Source organism: Salvia hispanica, chromosome 4 (assembly GCF_023119035.1).
Source record: "Salvia hispanica cultivar TCC Black 2014 chromosome 4, UniMelb_Shisp_WGS_1.0, whole genome shotgun sequence".
NCBI classification, from domain to species: domain Eukaryota; kingdom Viridiplantae; phylum Streptophyta; class Magnoliopsida; order Lamiales; family Lamiaceae; genus Salvia; species Salvia hispanica.
The window spans coordinates 34,795,860-34,816,321 of record NC_062968.1 but is presented as its reverse complement, the minus strand read 5'-3'; the positions used below and the strand labels follow the sequence as shown (position 1 = coordinate 34,816,321).

Sequence of the window (20,462 nt, the reverse complement as noted above, 5' to 3'; positions counted from 1 at the left end):
CTTGCCCCACACAAATCCTCTAATTACCTTCTCCATGTCATTACACATTCCCATCGGCAATTTTGCTGTCTGCATTGCATAAAGTGGCATAGTGCTCAAAACTGACTGTGCAAGGGTAACTCTCCCTGCTAATGACATACGGGAGACACTCCAACTTGCTATCTTCTCTTTCATTTTCTCTAGAATGTAAGCATAGGTAACCTTGTTCACCCGCTTATGCAAGATAGGAACTCCCAAATAGTGGCCTAAATTGTCAACTTCCTGAAATCCAAGCAGGTCTTTCAAACTTCTTCTGGTTGCTCTAGTAACCTTTTTGGAAAAGAAAAGGGTAGTCTTTCTTATACTATCTTTCATCCCTGAACAATTGCAAAAATCTTCCAACACATTCATTATGGTCTCGGCCGTCGCCATATCTGCTTGCCCAAACAAAAGTAAATCATCTGCAAAGAATACGTGCGTGAGAGGTGGACCATTCTTGCACATCTGAAAAGGTTTCCAGTCTCCTGCCTCCACAACTTGTGTAATTCCATGTGCCAGGTGCTCCATACAAAGAACAAATAGATATGGAGAGAGTGGGCATCCTTGTCTCAACCCTCTAGACGGTGTAAAAGAATCTGTCATGTCTCCATTCCACAAGATTTGCATAGTGCTAGTTGAAACACAAGTCATAATTACATCCACTAATGTTGCTGGAACTCCGGCTTCATTCAAGGTATCATATAGGAATGCCCAGCTCACACGATCATAAGCCTTTTCGAGATCGATCTTCAAAGCCATTATTCCATGTCTTCCTTTTCCTGACCGCATTGTGTGCAAAGCTTCTTGTGCAATCACGATATTGTCTATAATGTGTCGCCCGGCTACAAAGCTAGCCTGAGCGGGCCCAACAATATGAGGCATGAGGTTTTTCAATCTGCTAGCTATAGTCTTTGTAACTAATTATATGCAACGCTGTAAAGTGCAATAGGTCTAAACTGAGCCATGAGTTTCGGTGCTTCAATCTTCGGAATCAGACATATAAGTGTTCTATTCATCCTCGCATCCATCTTGCCTCCCTCTAAGATTCGAACTACTTCCATACTGATATTTTGATCGAGTACGTCCCAGTGTTTTTGATAAAAGCCGGCCTGAATCCCATCAACTCCCGGGGCCTTCCAAGGCTTCATAGCAAAAAGAGATGTCTTGACCTCCTCCATTGTGAAAGGCTTTTGGACCTCCTCCATCTGCAAGTTACTTAGGGGCAGAAAAAGACCTCGATGTACATATAAAGGCCGGTGTAGCTCATCCTCTTCATACAACCTCTCATAAAATGACACTGCCATTGCCTTAAGTAAATTTTGATCATCAATCCACTCACCAAGTTCATTTAGTGCTACATAATTTAGGGGATGATATGATAAAAATTCATCTCATATGACGCATGAGTCCTGACTATTTTAGAAAATCTGAGATTTTTTTTTTAAGTTTTAACTAAATCCTAAACCTTTTTAGGGTAAAGGCATCGATATGTTTAGAGGCTTTAGCACGTTGTCGCGTGCTTATCCATAAACACGCTAGGTCATTGTGCACGTGCTGCCTCCATTGCTTGGTGTGCTTAAGCACACTTTTAGGAGAATTAAATGTGGTTGGTGTAAATTTTTCTGTTTATTATTGTTTAAAAAAATATAACATATATAATAAAAGATTAAAACAATAAACAACCATAAAACAATTATTTTTTGAATATTTTTTTTTTTTAATACCTTTTGCTTCTAAGTTCTAAACATAACTCACTTCACACTCATTTATCTACCCTTCATAATTTCCCTCTTAATCTTCTTTCATTTCATTTTCCTTTGTCTACAAACAATAATTCATTAATCTTCTTAATGAATATTTTAAATTTTAGTAACAATAAATAATTAAATTACTAAATTTCAATCACATTTTTTAAATTCATTACTTTTTGATTAATCTACAGAATAATTTATACTACTTCTGTCCCTGAAAATTTGATACAGTTTACCATTTCGATCCGTCCCTGAAAATTTGATACACTTCACTTTTACCATTTTTGGTAGTGGACCCCATATTCCACTAACTCATTCATACTTACATTTTATTATAAAACTAATACTTTAAAAGTAGGACTCACATCCCACCAATTTTTTCAACTCACTTTCCATTACATTTCTTAAAACCCGTGTCGGGTCAAAGTGCAGCAAATTTTGGGGGACGGAGGTAGTATATGTATTCTAAATAAGATATATGTGAATTAAACATAAATAGTTAAAATGTAGAAAATTAATAGCTACGGGTTATGGATGCAAGCTGTGGGCTTTGGTTTCATTCATCGTTGTCGTGTCATTGTCAACGCTTTCTTCATGTTTTACTTAATCAACATTGTCCCACGACTCTCACCCAAATAAATTGACTATTTTCATTCAAGTCAGTAAGCTAAGCTCTCCAATTGTAAACAGAAACGAAGTAATAATATACTATTACTGTAAAATGATTTAGATGAAATATACAAATGTCACTTATTATTACGCACAAGGCTCACAAGTCCATTTGAGTTTGGCGTTCAACCAAACAATCTTGATAATAGAATCCTTGTTGGTAAGTCTGGAATTGGAAAATATGAAATAGATTTAGTAATCAAAATATACAAGCCTAGACTCCAGTTTCCGGTCCGGGGTCGGAACCCCACCATTTTTATAGAAGCTGCAATAGAAAATAAATGAGAGAGCAGAGCAGAGGATTTCGTGGCCATAAAAACAATGGAGTGAAACATTTGGTACCTACAATCGCTATACTATATTACAAGTGAAGAAGAAAATGAAGGACGTTGAAATAGATTCATGAATACCACTTGTATTTATAGGTATACCTTAAGATCCAATGAGTTTCTTCCATCGAGCGTATCCCAGAACAAGAACAAATAGCACCACACACACAGCTGTCATAAGCCCAACAACTTCACCAAATATCCCATTAATGTTGTACAACGTGCATGGAATGTTCATTCCAAATATTCCAGCTAGACCAGTTTCCACTGCAATGGCGAATGAAGCACTCGTCAAAGTCAACTGCAGCTGAATAAGTTCGTTTCTTTGATTGTCAAGCTGGATATTAACATAATCTTCTGTGTCATCGATATATTCTCGTACCTGCAGGTTTATTATGCCAGCAATACAATAGCTTAATAAAATATCTCCCTGATAATTTGCTATTAAACTAAGATTCTCCGTGAAGAACAATAGCAGGCAACATATTGCCATATAAAGTAAGACGGGTAATATGTTAAGCAACCAGTGATAGTTATGAGGTTTAACAGCTACAACTAACAAACTTAGCTCAAACTGATGCTTGAGGAGAATTGTGAAACTGCATTTATCTGACCAGGTAGACTAAGTGTATGAATTATTAAAAAGCTACCCTAAAAGATCAAGAAATACAGAGTATGCTGGAAGAAGAAAACTCACAGATAGAATTTTATTACGGGTGCCATCCAATTGCATGAAGTATGCTTCAAGGAGCATTTCTAGGTCCTCCACATCCTGGTCATTCAGATAATTGCTCACAAGACTACCACTTCTGGCAGAGTTGAGCCGACGGAGATTAGGTGCACCAGGAACAATGCTATTGGATGTAGGATCAACGGACTCAGCTTGTTGATTCTGTATCCACTTCCGAGTTAAGTATAATTGGGCCATATCTTCATTGTCATCTAAAAGATGTTCAATTTCATCCCTCACCTACCACCATGCCATGTGTGGAATCAAATATGAGAGGAAATAAATGTCTCTTATGAAGAAGAAAACCATCAATATGAACATTTTAAGATATAACAGTAAAGTAAAGTATGACTGATCAGCTTGTACTCGAGTCATAACAGCCAAAATATAGTAGTCCAGCTTCTTAGAGTTTTACTTGCTTTGGAGTCTACCTTTACAGTTTACACTCATAATCTCAAACCACAGAGTCTTAAAACTACATTTAGTTTTTCTTACTGACATGACATAACTGAAATCCAACCAGCTACTGCAAAGTAAGATACTACGGAGCATTTTTTAAAACTAATTCATCTATGCATGATAAGATAATCTGAAAATTTGATGGTAAAAAGGAATCTCAATGTCCAACGTTATATAATAAAAGAGAGTCAGAGATGGAATTAGATCCAGAATGCAGTTCCAGCTGAAGGATGAGTTCAGTTGCAACTAAGTAAGTAATACTTACAATACAATGCATTATAGATTCATAAGGTTTTAATAGCTTCAAGATAAATGAGTCAATGCTAGCGATATGAAAACCTTGAACATGGCTTCACAATTATTGACATTAAATCGAGTCACTTAGCTAGTTTCATAGGTCCTATTAGGAGGTCCCTCTAACAGATGCTAGCAATCATAAACAACCAATAGCCTTACTTGCATGTCATGTGCATCTAGCACTTCCAGTTCCAATATAAAACAAGAAAGAGGATGCTTGGTTATCCTTTACCCTCCAATTGATGCCTAAAGACTCGACAATCTTTTTACCCTTCTATCAATTCAGAAAAGGTCCAAACATTAAGAAGGTGATCATGCAGAACATTGAACAAGAAAAATGAAATGAGAACACACGACAAATATCAGTGACACACTAAAGCCTCTTTTACAAACTAGACGATGTTTTGACATAGATGGCATTTGATCTGATGTAGAAGCAGTACTGTAAATAGAGGACAAATTACACAGTTGCCACCTAAAATTTGCATGTGGTCATGGTAAAAAAAAAAAAACCACTTAATAGCTTCTTTTTTTTTGGGGGGGGGGGGGGGTGGGGTTAGAAATTGTGTTAAACTAAATCCATTTGTGAAGCTGCACATCTTGATTTACAAAATCGAGAAGGTTTATACATCTGACTAAAATTCAGTCAGTTATTTGTGTACAGAAAAAGGGTATTTCTTGTCAGACGACATAAAGAATTTTACCTTTTGTACCCGTGCAAGCAAACGAGTGAGATTACTTTTCAAACTCCGCACTTGCTCAAGGTTCTTGGTGCTAACACTTATGGCCAGTTCATCTAAAGCAGGGTAAGCATCCCTCTCAAGTTCAGCAACACTTGAGTCTAAATATGTGCACACAACCTCTAATGCTATTTCGAGGACCTGGAACTCAAAAGGAAGTTCATCTTGCAAACCATCAGCAGTTTCTGGAGCAGCTAACCATTCTCCAGCTGTGGCAGATTGCATTTCATTGTCTTGAGATGTTTTCTGAGGTAATTGCCGTCTCAGCTGATCCACAAATGGCAGAACCTCCTGTCGAAGAGGATCAAGTAACAACACTTCTTCCGCTGTAACTATTGCCCTTATAAATTCCAAATTGACAATCATGGCTTTTTCCCTAGCTGAAAAAATAAACAAGGAACACATAAGATTCGTTCCAAATAATAAGAAGTTACTGTAATTTCGGTTGCTACCCATGACCCCAACAGAAATCAGTTGCGTACAAAGATGACGCTGAATTGAGGTCATCAGTTTCACCAGCGAAGCGCAGCAAGCATAAAACAAACTGAAAGAGGCAAAATTGGGGATTTCTGTACCAAGAATGCTGGAGGAATGAGAGAAAATAGGGCCGAGAATCCTCAAATCCCTAGCGGGAATCGAAACGCGCTTGATGATGACGGACTTATCGCACTCGATCAGTTCCGACTGGCCGAGGCGATCCATCCGCATCCAGAGGCGAGAGCCAACGGCCTTCTTTTTGGCGGAAGCCTTGCTGGTAGTGACCGCGGCCTCGATCGCCGGAGGAGGAGGAGGCAACGTGGGCGGGACGGACTTCTTCTTCCGCCGGAACGTCAGCTTGCCCATCTCTGCCTCTCTCGCTCTCTCTCTCAATCACTCTCTGTGTGTAGGTATATGAATTCTTCTACCTCTCTCTAGGTTATGGGATTGGGGAGAAATTCCTTTTCCGGAATTCGTCTTCTTCCATAGAATATGTAACTTAGGTTTACTTTCATTCTTCTTCTAACTCAATATACTCAATATTTTGGGATTTTCTCAACACTCAGTTATTCACCGATTTACGGAAAATAAGTATTTTTTAAATTAATATTAAATTTATAATTTTATACTTGGGTCGACTTTAATAAATGAAAAAACCGCATTCGATGTATATCATATATTTTGATTACATATTATGCATTGTTAAATATTTGTAACTAATAGATATAAAAACTTACTGCTAATATTTTGAGGGATGCTAAAAGATATCCAATTCAATCATAACAAATCGCTTTGATTTAAATTAGATTATAGTAGAGTTCTAATCATCAGTAAGTTCACTTTATTTACTTATTCTGAATTAAGAGAAACAAAACAAATGAAACTAATAGTGAAGCCTAAGCTCACTATTTGTAATTGAAGAGCGATTAAACAATGTGATCGAGTAAATTACAAAACCATGCCTTTGACCGAATCCTAATTCATTTTGTAGATTCATAGTTGAAAATGAGACTAATATAAATAATTTAGGTCACTTATTTCCATATTTTATACTCCTTTATTGATGAGTTTGAATTTTATAATAGCAACATTATTAATCATACAATCTCTCCGGGATTAATTTTAAATCATACTGATCACTTTCAAATGTGTCAGCGTCAATTTTAAATAAACAAATATAAATTGATAATAATCCATTAAACGTGCCATTGCACATGCCTCCCAAAGTCCCAATAGTCAACTGCTACCTTATTTTCTTGCTCATTTCATTTTCGAAGTCCCAATATGAACTTGTTTTGCTAATACTGCGTTGGACGATCAACCGCAAACAGACACTTCGATTTTCGAATTAGACCCATTATCATAAAATCAAATTTGATATATAGGATAATTCTATGTATGACTCTCTTTTTCTCTATCTATAGACAAATGCATAAATATAAAACTGGAAGCAGATAACTATTATAGACTTTCATCAGGCAGAGTCTGGAGCAGAAATTTGAAAAACAGATAAAATGTTTATACTTCGTTGGATTAACACTGAGTATATCTTAATCCGAGCAAAATGATATAGGAGAAGTTCTTCGCCTGCGACAAGAAAAAATGATCGATTTCAAGAACACGGTCCACAATAACCGAGAATCTTCCACATGTATGTACACAGCAATAATCAAATCTGAAGCCAATGAGGCAATCATCTCTTCCTTCAAATCAACTGTAAGCTCAAGCAGCATAAACTCTACTTGTGCAAGTGTTCCATGATCTCAATCACTCACTTCAACTGCAGATATTTGGCTGTTACCCACCAGTGTGCTCATTGTATCTAAATGAAAGGTAACCAAGTTGAAAGTTCTTGTCCAGAAAAACTACCCCATTGATCATATCAACCTGAATCAACGTTTGTAACTACGTCAGTCCAACCACCAAGGAGAAGTGGGAACGAGGGCATTCCTCGTACCTGATTTGATAATAAATAGAAATCATAAAACACAGGAGACCTTCCTACCTATATCTAAAAGAAATGACCCTATTGCTCAGGAACTGAGAATACCAAGTACCCGTTGTCCCAGCGTACTCTAATCTCCCTCCCTACTTGCAGCCTTTTCTCTCTTATGATTTTACCCCATTTACCAATCAGGTTGTAATAACTTCCACGCCACTTCAACTTCATCACATACACATCACCCATATCATAATCCCGAGCATTGATTCCAACTTGATGTTCATTCCTTAACTGCTCCCGAGATTGGTGAGTCCAGTAGAAGAGGATGTGATCCTCTACTGCTTTTCCTGGTAATGTAAGGAAAGGATGATTTGTATCCACATCGGACAATGTGAGGGCTTTCTTAATAGGCCAATTATCAGGACCCGGTGTTGCTGTGACATAATGCTCCTCTGGAATAGAGAAGTATAAGCAATTATTTAACCAGCGCAATCTGATCTCTTGCCCAACACCAAGCCCTTTATGTCTAATAACATTAGCCCACTTCGCAACTAGGTTATAGTAATTCCCACGCCACCTTAATTTCAACCCATAAATTTCACCTGTGTCATAGTCTCGAACGTTAATCGGCACCTGCTCTTCTTTCCTCAAAGTTTCCCTTTCTTGTGGCGTCCATTGTGAAAGAATATGCTCTTCAACCAACTTACGAGGCAATGGAAGGAAAGGATGAGTAGTATCAACATCTGATGAGGTCAGGATTTTTCTAATAGGCCAGTGGTCCTGCAGCCTTTGGTCCTGCACCAAGGGTGGTGCTGTAACCAAGCGGACTGGTGGTGGAACTACAACAATCTGCTGTTGTGGTACTGAGAAATGTAAGCAGCCATTAAACCACCGTAGTCTAATTTCCTGCCCAACATCAAGTCCCTTTCCACGGATAACTTTTCCCCATTTTCCAATGAGATTATAATAGCTCCCACGCCACTTCAATCTCATCACATACATATCGCCATTGTCATCATCCTGAGCATTAAACCCCACTTGTCCTTCAGCTCTTAAGATTTCCTGATCTTGAGGTGTCATGTACAATACGATGTTAGTTTCAACTTGTTGCCGGGACAACGTTAGGAAGGGGTGGGTAATATCAATATCAGAGAGCGTAAGTGCTTTTTTGATTGGCCACTGATCTGGCACCTCAGGAACCGCATTATAGTACGACGACCTCTTCATTCCTAAAGTTCAAAAAAGGTCAAACAACATGAGAATTCTTACCAGTCAATTATAGGTAATCTTAAAGAAAAACTTGACATTATAAACTATCCTTGTAGAACAAAATTCCCAGACTCGCTCACTTAGTTGCTATAAACAACATCATATTACTTCAATTCAACCATCACCATTCCAACTTCTAAGCAACTACAATACTAAACTTAGCCTAACAAAGCAACCGTATTACTTTGGGCACCAACAATAGCTATGAGCTACTCATTATTTGAGAAGTCTACTAATAAGTGAATGGAAAAACTGTACGCTCAAGCGTTATGTTTACAACTATTTTTTTTTAATATTTTATAAGAAAAACCTCAATCACTTGACATGGAAAGAATATGGAATGAGAACATGCTGAAAACATAACAGTACAATTTCACCTTTACATAAAGGAAACCAGGAAAGTTTCCAAATTTCACTCGATTAAATGGGAAATAAAATCCAATTAATACAGAATGTATCAAAAGAACCCTGAAAAGTGAAAATAACAAGATTATCGCACGGCATGATAAAACAACAACGATGTCAACAAGAGAATTAATTACATGAATTATCCAGAAACATTCAAAATCTCATCTTTCAACCCTAATTCGGATACAACGTCAAAACCGAGGAAAGAGCTTACTGTGGTATGAATTTACTTGATAAAAGAGGGAAAAACCCCTAGATCCTCGCAAGATGAGAGTAAAAGTAAGCAGCGGAACCCGATCGGAAGAAAATAAACGAGGAGATTATCGGATTGGATTCATAAATTGAGGAGATTGGAAGGTGGTGGCTGCGTCAGAGGAGAAAAAGCGCGCGGCGGCGGCGGCGGAGGTGGGGGAAAGGGGTGTTGAGTAGGTGAGGATGTTTGATTGGGAAGGAGAAATATGAATTGGGCAAGGAGAAGAAATGGAAATGGGTATGATTAAGTTGGAAACGGAGGTGGACATGTCACACCTCTTGCCAAGCAAATTTCTATATTTATCAAGAGGAACAATGTCATGAATTTTGACAAAATTCAGTAAAATAGAAAATAGAAAGAAATAAAATGATTAAAGTAATTTTAGCAGAAAAGGATATATTTTTGTTAAAAAAGTAATTTGTTCAAAGTGATCAACACACTAATAAAAAATACGATTAATTATTATAAACGAAAAGAGTAATACTTATTTATTATACTTTTTCCTTTAGAAAAAATAAATATCATGTTATTCTTGCCAAAAGAAATACTTCCTCCATTCCAAAAAATTATAGACAATTAATATGATACGGGAATTAAGATAAAATTGATAACGTAAATAAATTAAGAGAATAGTAGTTAAAGTAGTGTTAGCGGATAGTGAGACCCACATTATTAGTACTCGCTCCATCCCAACTGAGTTGAGTCGTAATTCTTTTCGGGACGTCCTAATAAAGTTGAGTCATTTTCCTTTTTGACAAAAAAAACTAAACATTCAATTACTCTTACTTTATTTCATCATCTATTTTACTCTATCTTTTATCTCTCCTACTTTTTTCTCTTTCCTATATTTTTTTTATACTTTCATTTAATCCATTTAACATAATTTCGTAATCTCCGTGTCCAAAAGTTTTGTACTCCATCAACTTAGTTGGGACGGAGAGAGTACTGTTTAATGATGGTATAACTTGTAAATAATTTTATGTATTAATGGAGTAATAAATTGGGATAACATTCCAAAAATAGAATGCATATATTTTTTTTGGGACGGAGTATAACTTTTAATGAGATTGTAGACAATATCATCTGCTCATAATATATATATATATATATATATATATATATATATATATATATATATCACACTTTTCCTTTTTAGTTTGTATAAAAGATGTCATATTTAATAAATTTTTTCTCTTGTGTTAATATAAATATACTATTTTTTTTCTCCACTTAACATACAAAACAATACTCCTGTACCTTAAAATCTCGTCAATTATCCAAGTGTGTCATTTGTAATTACAAGATAGAAAAAGTAGTACTACTAGCATTGTTAGGGCATGTTTGATACCCATATTAAGAAAAGAGGTGTTAAAAAGCCAAATAAGATTTTGAACATGGATAAGGTATTGCTTCGTTTGTGCTTAATACATGATGGAAATGGTCATCGTCTCACCGATTAGTCATCTATATATTTGATACTCCATATATTCGGTTAGTGGCACATGAACAATATTGGCATTGTTACCCCTAACATTTTTTAAGAGATTTTCGCTGTAATGATGTTAGACCACCTTCAAGGGTACACTAAAACCTAAAATGGGATAGGTATTTAGTTCCAATAGTATTTAAAAATTAATCATATTTTTGGTTTTTGAGAAAAAAAATACCTATCTTTAGGTTTACACTAAATCAATATCTAAAAGTTTTTCAAATTTTGTGAGTAAAAAATGCATAATATAGAGAATATTATTTTTAAGTTTGAGTTTGGTGTAAATGGTTGGAGTAAAATCAATATTTAGTGTGAGATTTACTCTAAAATGAGTTTGAGTTTAGTGGAATGGTCGGAGATGCTCTTAAGACACTTTGTGACGCTTTGCGTTTGTCAAAAGTGAATGTGTCAAAACTTTTTATGAGAAATTAGTTAGGGAAAAGTTAAATAGATAAGGTATATTCTTATTTATCTTTTAAAAAATATTTATACCTTTTTAAAAATAATGGATATTATAAAAAATAAAATTAAAAAAATAAAATAAAAATAAATTTATACTTTTTTTTTTATTTTTATTATTATCAAGAAAAGATAAAAGATAGAGAAGCGTGTGAGGTTGGATGCAAATAGTAATGTATATGACATGAGTATATCTACCCATGCCATAAGGATCAGGCATGAATATGATGCACCCACCCACCCTGCATTCTTTTAATTCTTAAACCCATTCGATGCAGGCCGGCCCAATCACTTAACAACTGAATTTGAACTGAGTTGTGTTTACATAGCCCAACCCATTCCACTATAGACATGGGTTTGGGTTGGACTGAACCTCAATCTTGGACTTGGATTCCCTGCTGTTAGAGGAATCACAGCGAGGGTGCTGCCCCTCACATTCAAATTTTTTTAGGGAGTAGTAAGGCGTACATAGTGACATCTGTATTTAGTGGCCTAAATAGATCATAATATTATGGCAAAATATTGACGCATAATATTTGTGACAGCAGTGGATTAGAAAACTGACAAACAGTATAAAAATTGATTAAAGACCACACAAATTAACATTGAAATATGACGTGTGATCTAGCGTAGATGGATGTGGACGTGTGTGGATGAAATTAAGCAAATTAATTCATAAAGATATACTACTCCACTAGTAGTTTTGTCTGCACAGGGAAAGAAAAGATGTAGTAGAAGAAAATTTGTAGGAGTAATTCTCATTTTAATTGCCAGTCTTAATTGTAGTCAATATTCGCTTCACCAGGCCCTGACTTTAAGTATTCTTATTAGATCTAATATAGTCCAATTTGAGTTTAAGACAATGGTTTTTAAATTTTGAGTTTTGATATGATAAAATCTTATACAGGATTAATTAACACAGTAATGGGTCTACTGACACAGAAAAGGAGAACGAAAAAAAAAACGAAAAAGGAGGAGATGATAAGAAAAGTTTAACATCCAATGAAACAAGAGAAATCCGCCACGTGGCAGATGAGCTTGTGTAAACCACAAGCACTCTTGGAGCTAAATGGTGTCACCTCGAAGCAAGAACCACAGAAGCAAGCGTATCTCCGAACCACATCATAATATCACAATCTATCTAGATTAAAGTTTGTCCATTTATTCAAAATATTTAGTAATAGGACTATATGCTTTCGATATTGACAAGTGGTGCCTAGCAAATTTATTGCGTTTCCAAAAATAGATCGAAACTGTTTTTTCGTACTCCTACAAGATAATATCATTTCCACTCGAATTCTGCATAGGATTAATACTTGAATAAAAATAATGCTGCTGTTTCAAGTTGGTCGCTTGCCTAATTAATCTCTCATACATAATTGTAATTGTCAACCCAAAAAAAGAGGATTAATTTGGCATAATTTTGAAAACAAAATCAATACCATTCTAGTATTAATATTAGTAATTGGAAGTGTTGAAAAATAATAGGAGTGTACCGGTTAAGTTCTTTTCCAATAGTAATTATAAAAAAGGAGAAAAAGAAGAGATAATGAAAATGATAAAAGGAACCACAAAAATGGGCCACGTAGCGGATGAGGGGCGACCACACTCTCTATTTCTACAAAGGCCTCTCTCAATTCATGAATTTGAGATCAAAGACAAACACTCAGACTCAGCAATGGCTAGCCTCGCAAGCACAATGTTCAGAACCTATCATGGTTTCGCCCCATTAATAGTCGGAGCAACACCTCTAGTTGTCTTCGCATAGGCAACATATTCGCTGTACGGCATGGTAAATAGTGTGCTTTGGTAACGGGTAAGCTGGATGCTCTTTCGCAGTTGTTCAGTGATGGTGCCTCTGTAACCCGCTTTTCTAATCAATGAATCAATTGCTTCAACAATTGTCCACCCTTGCATGATAAAGGGAATGAAATATCAGAAACTGAGTGCAGAAGAGTTGGGGAATCATACCACACCAAATTGTTCGTCAATCCAATAAAAGAGAATTAGCAATGCAAGTTACCTTCATGAGCAGCAACCTCAGGTAAGTAGGTGGCACTTCGCCTTGTATTGTAGTCAGGATCAGTAAATTCAATAATTATTCCATGCTTCCCAACCTGGATATACACACATTTGATACAAACAGAAATCAGGTCCTGAATCAAAGAACCAGCCTATGTATTTAATATTGAGCAAACAATTCAATGATTACATTAATAAGGAGTTTCAGAAGTTAATGAAGTACAGTACATAGACATTAAAAAGGGGGAAATTGCAACTAAAATGCCAATTAGAATATAGGTAATTCCAGATGAACTACAAGGATTAGTTGCATCAAGAGGATAGTTAAATGATAGGTCAGGAGTGGTTTGCAAGCAAAAAGGTAATTGATTGCCCACATGAAGTGAGCATATATTTGGTAACAGTTGCACTAACCTCCCAGTCGAGGTAGTCACGAGCAGTTTCATAATTTGTCAAAATGGAAACTGTACATTCTAAGGAAGGTAGTTCTTTAGCTTGTATTGGGGGAAATCGTCGATCCCTGAGGGCACTGAGACATTTAAAACAAGAAATATAAAAACAATGCTCTCTGAGATTTTTGGAATTACAGTCAAATGTCAAATCAAGTAAAACTCGACAAATTCAACATAGAAAACAAGATATAGACTTATAAAATCATCGATATCAATGTGGCATACCAAAAGTTTGAAATGTAGAAAGCATGAGATGCTAATTTACATTCAAAGAAGATTTTTAAGAGAATACCATCCATCTAACAAGGAGGAGTTAAAAAGTTAATTAGGTTAATGCATGTAATAGAACTACTAAGTATACAAGGTGCATAACAGAAACATCTAACTCAAATATAGATAAAAAAAGACTTATCAGTGGAAAGTAGGAAAAACATAATGTAAGTGCTCAACTCTGATGCCTAAGTAATAAAGAGTACGTGTCATACTCTTGGTACTAGAAGTTCAAACCTTTTTCTTTCATTACCTTGTTAAAGCATAGTCCTTGAAACCATTAACTATGCCGCGAGCTTCCAAAGTCCCTATGCATCCACGTAAACGAGGTTCCCCACCATTGATCACTTTTTTCCAGGTCACGAACAGTGGACTGCAAACAGATAAGTGCACAAAGCACAAACCATATAAGTTTTTTTTTTCTGATTCCACCGTGCACCTTATGTTACTCAAGACTCAAAGCTGGTCAGTTGAAAAGCGGAAGACATTCTTTTAGTGACTAAGGAAGAAATTTATAGACATCTCAAGGGTTTAATTAAGAAAAGAAACAAGTATAAACCCAAAAACAGACTTTTGAGAGCATTAGCAAGTCTATTCTTAATTGATCATTCCACCCAGGCAAACATAGGTGAAATATTAATCAAAACAATGACAAGGAAGAAAATAGTAAGAATCATAGCCCCTGCATCAGCACAAATCGAAAAACAAACTTATCAATCGAAACTTTGTAATTCCAAAATATGATTCGGTTGCATATCATACACAGCACAGCAGTGATAATTAGATGAAATCCATTTTAGAAAAACATTAGACAATTCCAAACATAATAACGCTGAAGAAAAGAGCAGCACCGACGCCAATAAAACCAAAAAAACACCGCAAAAACAGAAGTCAGAATCCGAATGTACAATGCTCAAACTAAGCAAAAACAATTCCACATGAAAACCAGAAAAACGAAATTAAGGGAATAAATAAGATGTAATCCATACTGTTGGCCCTCATCGAAGGCAGGAAGAGGAGGCTCCTCGTTGTTGTAGTGCGCCACCAGTGTGTCGAAGCAGTACACCACCATCTCCCTATTTGCCGACACCATTTTCTTCTATTAAATTCAAGAACTAAAATTCGTGTAGCAACAGATACAAAGGGAGAGTGAATTTGATCCGATCGGAAACCGAATCGGGTGTTAGCAAACAGAGAGAAGGATTGAATTAGGGTGGCGATGGATGGAGGGAACTACTCTTTCTTCCCCTTTTGTTCACTAATAATTGAGCTTCTGTCCATCAAATATATTCCAGTATAAATTTAAATTGAATTGAATCAAATTACGTTGCATAGAAAAGATCGGGCCCACATAATAATTTTAAATTGAATTGAATCAAATTACGTTGCATAGAAAAGAAAGATCGGGCCAGATAATACTATCTCTGTTCACCTAAAATAAGCATAGTTGTATATGATATGAGTTTAATGTACAATTGATAAAATAAAAAAGTATAAAAAACGAGTGTGTCTAAGATTTTTAATGGCGGACAAATGAAGTAATTATTTAATGAATACTCAATTCAGTTTTTCTGAATAAAACAATGAATAAAACAAATGCAGAAAAATAGCAACTATTCACCATGATAAACAGACAAAGAGAGCTTTAAAAAAATCAAACAATTAACTTGACAAACTAATTAACGAAACTACCTAATCCCATATCAGAAGTGCGGTAGATAGAGTATGAGAACATAAATTCATTAAAGTGAAAAAAGAAAATCAAGATAGGACGGGGTCAATGGCCGATCCATAAGGCTCATCGCCTAGTTGGCGACCTCCATTGCACTTTGGAGAGGCGCATGTCTAAGATCAGCCCGAGTGGTTGAGTATGCGTCACAATTTATGATTAATTATCTCAATTATATACAGTAGTATATATATTTATACTCTGTTGGAAATCAGATAAGTATATCATTTTATTAAGAAAAAACTTACTATTTTGATTGTTTTTTTTTTCATTTATGACTAACATTAGCTGCTCGAAGAAATATAATTATAATGATTTAAGGTATTCTCAACTTAGTTTTTCTAAATGAAATAAATGAAGAAAAAATAGCAACTATTCATCAAATATTCATAATTTCCAATAAAAAATATAAAATAGACAAAGAGAGCTTAAAATAAATCAACCAATTAAGTGACAAACTAATGAACGAAACTACCTAATCCCACATCGAAAGTGTGGTAGATGGGGTATGAGAAACGAAATTCATTAAAGTGGGAAAAGAAAATCAAAATAATACTTACCTGGACGGGGTCAATGGATTATCCATAAGGCCCATCGCCTAGGTTGGCGACCTCCATTGCACTTTGGAAGGGTGTCTGCCTAAGATTGACCCTAGTGGTTGAGTCTGCGTCATAATTTGTTCTAGAGGGGGCATGTGTTCGCGCTTTCCCTGCCCAATTGATACGCTCGGATTTTGCACTATTTTAAGGCCGTTATTTGGTCCGTTTTTTTTTATGTCAAAGTCACTCTACACGTCCATTATTTGCATATTTTGTTTATTTTGGTATTTTGACGTGTTTTGTGAGAAACGTGCATAATTGAGCCGAAAAGGGAGCCAAAACGCAAAGTCTGGAAATCTGGAGTCCGACAGCGACCGGCGTCCGCCGGGCAATGCAGCGTTCCGCCTCGGAAAAATACGCTTTGAAGAGAAGTCTCGTCCGGCTACCGCCGGAAGTCGTGCGGCGGTCGGCCGCCGAGGAAACAGACTCTCTGGACTCCAACGCGGCGACCGCCGACCAAGGTGCGGCGGCCCGCCGTAGAAAGGCGGCGAATCCAAGATGCCCTAGATTTGTTCCAAGATTTACCATATTTTGGAGATCTTTTCCTTCTACAACAAGGATTGGTTTTCCCTTATAAATAAGACCCCAAGCTTCATCAAAAGAGAGAGCTTCTACTTGCAAAATAATTCATAGAGATCAAGAGCTAGAGTACTTCACTTTTTGTGCAAGGAATTGGAGAAGGATTTTAAGAATATCAAGAACGACAAGGATTCAACCTACGGGTTTTGTTTGCTTTAGTTTTATGTTCAAATTGTCTTCCCTTCAATCTATGTGTTTAGCTTATTTCATCATGTGTAACTAAACTCATAGGATTCTAGGGATGTGTTAGTAACGACTTTGGTTATACAATTTCTTTTTCTATTTAATATCCGTTTTGTTTTTACTTTGTTTCTTCCCTAAGTAATTTGATGTTGCATGATTGAGTGACACAATCATGTATGATTTAATATAGCTTGCTTCATAACTGTGACAGAGTTCTAGCGAGTTAGATTCACTTAGTAGACGTTATAGTTAGCTTCCCTTAAAACGGCACTGTTAATTGAGAGTGAGGACTTTTCAAGGGTCTTAGGAGCTTTTTGGAGTTACGTGTTAGGATTGACAACCCTAATTTTGTAATCAAGGTTTGTATCGCATGGGCATAAGTTAGGTGACTCGTCCTTTCAAAGTATAAACTGTGCTAGGGTATTGTAGTTGGAATTTGTATAACCATAACTGTGAACGCACATCCCTGGGATTCCCTTATCTCTATCGATTATCTCCGTGTTTTATTTGCATTTAGTTGTTATATGCTTTTTATTGTTTTTAGTTTTCAAAAGTTTTTCAAAACCTACTTGCTTTTCCAGATAGTAATTCAGTCTTAGTAGAGGATAGACACTTTGTGTTTGCCTTCCATGTGTTCGATATCCGGTACTGACCTTTGGCTATACTATATATACTCTGTATACTTGCAGGTTTATTTTAGTGCTAATAAAAAGTGCATCACCAATTTAATTCTAATTTTTTAATTTCATTTATTTATTTTTTTCTCAAAGTAATATTTTAAGCTAATATATTGTACTGTGTAGTATTTTGTTAGTGTAACGTACATTGTGTTGTTTAACATATTAATACCTAAAATGAAGAAAGTTAAAACTAGACAATTGCCGAGAAATTGAACTTTTGTCTAATGATACATAAGTCGTGAGTAAAATCAGATATCCAGATTCATTTATTAGTTGCAATAGATAATGGCCGTAATTAGAGCTATATTTTTTCCTTTCTCAATTCACTCAGACTCAACACAACAACAAATACACTATACTGTTTCTCGCATCGCTGACACATGAAACATTGCTCCAAGCCACCCTAGATAAATATGGGATAATTTCCCATTACGCATCATGCAGTTGCGCATTGAGTCACATAGAGAATTATTCTTTTGTCTTTTACTAAAGAATATCGTGTGGTCGTCGCTGTTCAAGCAACATACGCCATTTTTTAGAGGGTGTTTTCTTCATGAAACCCCATAAATTAAAGTTTAATTTGTGATTATTTTTCTCAATTATTTGTAGTATATATGTTTGTACCATGTATGAAATCTGATAAGTATATTATTTATCAAGAAAAAACTTACTATTATTATTAATTTTTTTCATTTATGACTTACATTAGCAACTCGAAGGAAATAAATGATGAAATCATAGCAACTATTCACCAAATGTTCATAATTACCATTGAAGCTTATAAATAGAAAAATAGAGCTTAAAATAAACCAAACAATAAAAGAAACTACCTAATCCCACGTCGGATGTGTGATAGATGAAGTATTGTAACAGAAATTCATTAAATAGAGAAAATAAAATCAAGATGCATAATTACCTGGACGGGGTCAATGGATTATCCATAAGGCCCATCGCCTAGGTTGGCGATCTCCATTGCACTTCGGAGGGGTGCCAGCCTAAGATCGGCCCAAGTGGTCGAGTCTGCGTCATAATTTGTTCTAGAGGGGGCCTGCGCTGGCGCAGCCCCTGCCCAATTTAATTTTAATTTGTTATATTATTTATTTATTTTGTCCATATGTACTCTCTCTGTTCCAAGGTAGTAAAGTGAGCAGAGTTGAAGAGAAAAAAAATGGCTAGACGAAGGAAGTCAATAGCTGAGGGCAACAAAGACTATTCATACCTCGCTGGACCCACTTCAACGCTTATAAATAAAGGAGCATGCAACACACGCCAGAGATGATTTTGCTCTCAGCTCACACACTCACACACACACTTGGGAAAAATGGGAATTCTTGGGTAGTTAAGGGTTTCTAGGGGTTCATCTTTGGCGAAAGTCAGTGGTAACACCGTCCTCACGGAGGGCGAAGAAACAATCTGTTTACATTCAGCTTTTTGCACCTTTATTCCGTCGAACTCCATCGTTTTGGAAGTCGATTTGGTTGTTTGCTATTTCCATTATCTATGCATTTGGTTTATGTCATGATGGTATTTATTTTGTGTTGATTTACGTTGATTCTGAGTTTTTGTTTGAGGTTTTATTTCGGCAGTTGAATGTTATTCTCTGTTTTAGATAATTCTGTGCTTGATCTGGAAAATAGGTTGTGGATCTGAATTGTTGTTGTTGATCGGTGGTTGTTTGGCGAATCTGTAGCTATGGGTATACTTTTGGTTGGAGTTTGTGTCGGATGCTTGGATCCGGAGTGGATTTAGCATCCGAAGTTGGATCTGAACAGGGGAATCAAGTTGTGCATGGATTTCGAACTTTTTGTTCTCTTTTCATTTTACTTCATCTAGTTGTCGCAGATCTGCTTAGTTTTAAATTGTTCTTCGTTTAATTGCTTTAAATTCAGTCTGCTTCGTTTCCTATTCACGTTCCATCTCTGTTTCTACTGAAATTTTTATGCAAATTGATTGGAGAAGATGATGTCGCTGTTAGTTGGTACTTTAGTTAGTTGTTTTTCAGCTTTTTAGCTGTACTTTACCTTTTCAGCAAATGGTCTCCACCGTCAATTCATTTCCCAGGTCTAGGTAATTTAGAAAATAGTTTCTTAGATCTAGTGACTGTCTTGTTTTTCCAGTTATATGCATGATTTTTGTTCAGCCTAGATCTAGATGTTAGCGCAGCAGATTTCACTCCAAGTTTTGTTTAATCTTCTCAACCCAAAAAATGCGTGGCAGCAACCAATCCAAAAATAGTCCCGAATCCTTGAGCATGTTTAATTGCGCATTCATCTCTGTAGGATCGATCCCTACTTCCCTGTGCTAATTTTAGTATACGTGGTTGAGGGTTTTGAAGCGATATTCTGTGTGTCCAACGACCGAGATCTTCCAACGTTCCGTAAGTTCCTAGACCCTGTGATCTAGTGGATTCGCTGGACCTAGGAAACTTGTTATTCCTTTCTGTGCATGCAGTCTCTAAACAAGAAGAAAATTCGCAAGCTTCATGGAGTCATTTATTTTTTGCACTTAATTTTAAAAAATGATACTTAATAAATGCTCTTTCTTTCCCACTCAAAATGTCCACATTTTTCAGTGGCACGGGGTTATAGAAGGAGTTGTTACATGTAGTAAGTAGAGAGAAAAATGTAGTTGAATATTTTAAAGAGGAGCTGTGGATTT

The 20,462-nt window shown here is 36.1% G+C and overlaps 3 protein-coding genes, 3 non-coding genes and 1 pseudogene across 12 annotated transcripts; 4 read left to right on the top strand and 3 right to left on the bottom strand.

The window, feature by feature from the left end:
* Positions 1-2,500: 2,500 nt before the first annotated feature.
* LOC125219032 (magnesium transporter MRS2-4) lies at positions 2,501-5,991 on the bottom strand. Of its 2 annotated transcripts, none has more exons than XM_048120876.1 (5): positions 5,569-5,991; positions 4,958-5,373; positions 3,465-3,737; positions 2,870-3,149; positions 2,501-2,604 (listed from the first exon to the last, which is right to left on the bottom strand). In XM_048120876.1, exons 1-4 carry the CDS (start codon positions 5,834-5,836, stop codon positions 2,871-2,873), a joined length of 1,236 nt encoding a protein of 411 aa, XP_047976833.1. In that variant the 5' UTR covers positions 5,837-5,991; the 3' UTR covers positions 2,501-2,604; position 2,870. The 2 variants fall into 2 exon arrangements, with proteins under 2 accessions (XP_047976833.1, XP_047976832.1); XM_048120875.1 differs by having other exon boundaries at positions 2,501-2,703; positions 5,569-5,990.
* A 914-nt stretch (positions 5,992-6,905) lies between these two features.
* Positions 6,906-9,605, bottom strand: LOC125219033. Of its 6 annotated transcripts, none has more exons than XM_048120879.1 (4): positions 9,304-9,605; positions 9,059-9,149; positions 7,521-8,641; positions 6,906-7,357 (listed from the first exon to the last, which is right to left on the bottom strand). In XM_048120879.1, the coding sequence occupies exons 3-4, from the start codon at positions 8,637-8,639 to the stop codon at positions 7,268-7,270; spliced, it is 1,209 nt and encodes a 402-aa protein (XP_047976836.1). In that variant the 5' UTR covers positions 8,640-8,641; positions 9,059-9,149; positions 9,304-9,605; the 3' UTR covers positions 6,906-7,267. The 6 variants fall into 6 exon arrangements, with proteins under 6 accessions (XP_047976836.1, XP_047976839.1, XP_047976837.1 ...); XM_048120882.1 differs by lacking the exon at positions 9,059-9,149 and having other exon boundaries at positions 7,521-7,864; positions 8,015-8,641; XM_048120880.1 differs by having other exon boundaries at positions 9,320-9,605.
* A 3,247-nt stretch (positions 9,606-12,852) lies between these two features.
* On the bottom strand, positions 12,853-15,303 carry LOC125219764 (uncharacterized protein At2g38710-like). The gene is made up of 5 exons (XM_048121820.1): positions 15,024-15,303; positions 14,288-14,407; positions 13,727-13,841; positions 13,314-13,407; positions 12,853-13,200 (listed from the first exon to the last, which is right to left on the bottom strand). Exons 1-5 carry the CDS (start codon positions 15,125-15,127, stop codon positions 13,004-13,006), a joined length of 630 nt encoding a protein of 209 aa, XP_047977777.1. The 5' UTR covers positions 15,128-15,303; the 3' UTR covers positions 12,853-13,003.
* A 497-nt stretch (positions 15,304-15,800) lies between these two features.
* Positions 15,801-15,941, top strand: LOC125185814 (annotated as a pseudogene).
* A 374-nt stretch (positions 15,942-16,315) lies between these two features.
* On the top strand, positions 16,316-16,476 carry LOC125185744. Its single transcript, XR_007170245.1, has one exon. It is a non-coding gene; the product is annotated as a U1 spliceosomal RNA (small nuclear RNA).
* Positions 16,477-18,246: 1,770 nt separating this feature from the next.
* Positions 18,247-18,366, top strand: LOC125185723. The gene has a single exon (XR_007170227.1). It is a non-coding gene; the product is annotated as a U5 spliceosomal RNA (small nuclear RNA).
* A 346-nt stretch (positions 18,367-18,712) lies between these two features.
* On the top strand, positions 18,713-18,873 carry LOC125185755. Its single transcript, XR_007170256.1, has one exon. It is a non-coding gene; the product is annotated as a U1 spliceosomal RNA (small nuclear RNA).
* The last annotated feature ends 1,589 nt before the right edge of the window (positions 18,874-20,462 follow it).

Coding starts and splice junctions, on each gene's coding strand:
- LOC125219032 (XM_048120876.1), bottom strand. CDS start 5,836: ATGGGCAAGCTGACGTTCCGGCGGAAGAAGAAGTCCGTCCCGCCCACG. Junction 3,738..4,957: donor TGCTTGCACGGGTACAAAAG/GTAAAATTCTTT, acceptor GCATGGTGGTAG/GTGAGGGATGAAATTGAACA. Junction 3,150..3,464: donor CCCGTAATAAAATTCTATCT/GTGAGTTTTCTT, acceptor ATAAACCTGCAG/GTACGAGAATATATCGATGA.
- LOC125219033 (XM_048120879.1), bottom strand. CDS start 8,639: ATGAAGAGGTCGTCGTACTATAATGCGGTTCCTGAGGTGCCAGATCAG. Junction 7,358..7,520: donor GCTGGGACAACGGGTACTTG/GTATTCTCAGTT, acceptor ACGTTGATTCAG/GTTGATATGATCAATGGGGT.
- LOC125219764 (XM_048121820.1), bottom strand. CDS start 15,127: ATGGTGTCGGCAAATAGGGAGATGGTGGTGTACTGCTTCGACACACTG. Junction 14,408..15,023: donor GCCTTCGATGAGGGCCAACA/GTATGGATTACA, acceptor ATCTGTTTGCAG/TCCACTGTTCGTGACCTGGA. Junction 13,408..13,726: donor GTGACTACCTCGACTGGGAG/GTTAGTGCAACT, acceptor GTGTATATCCAG/GTTGGGAAGCATGGAATAAT.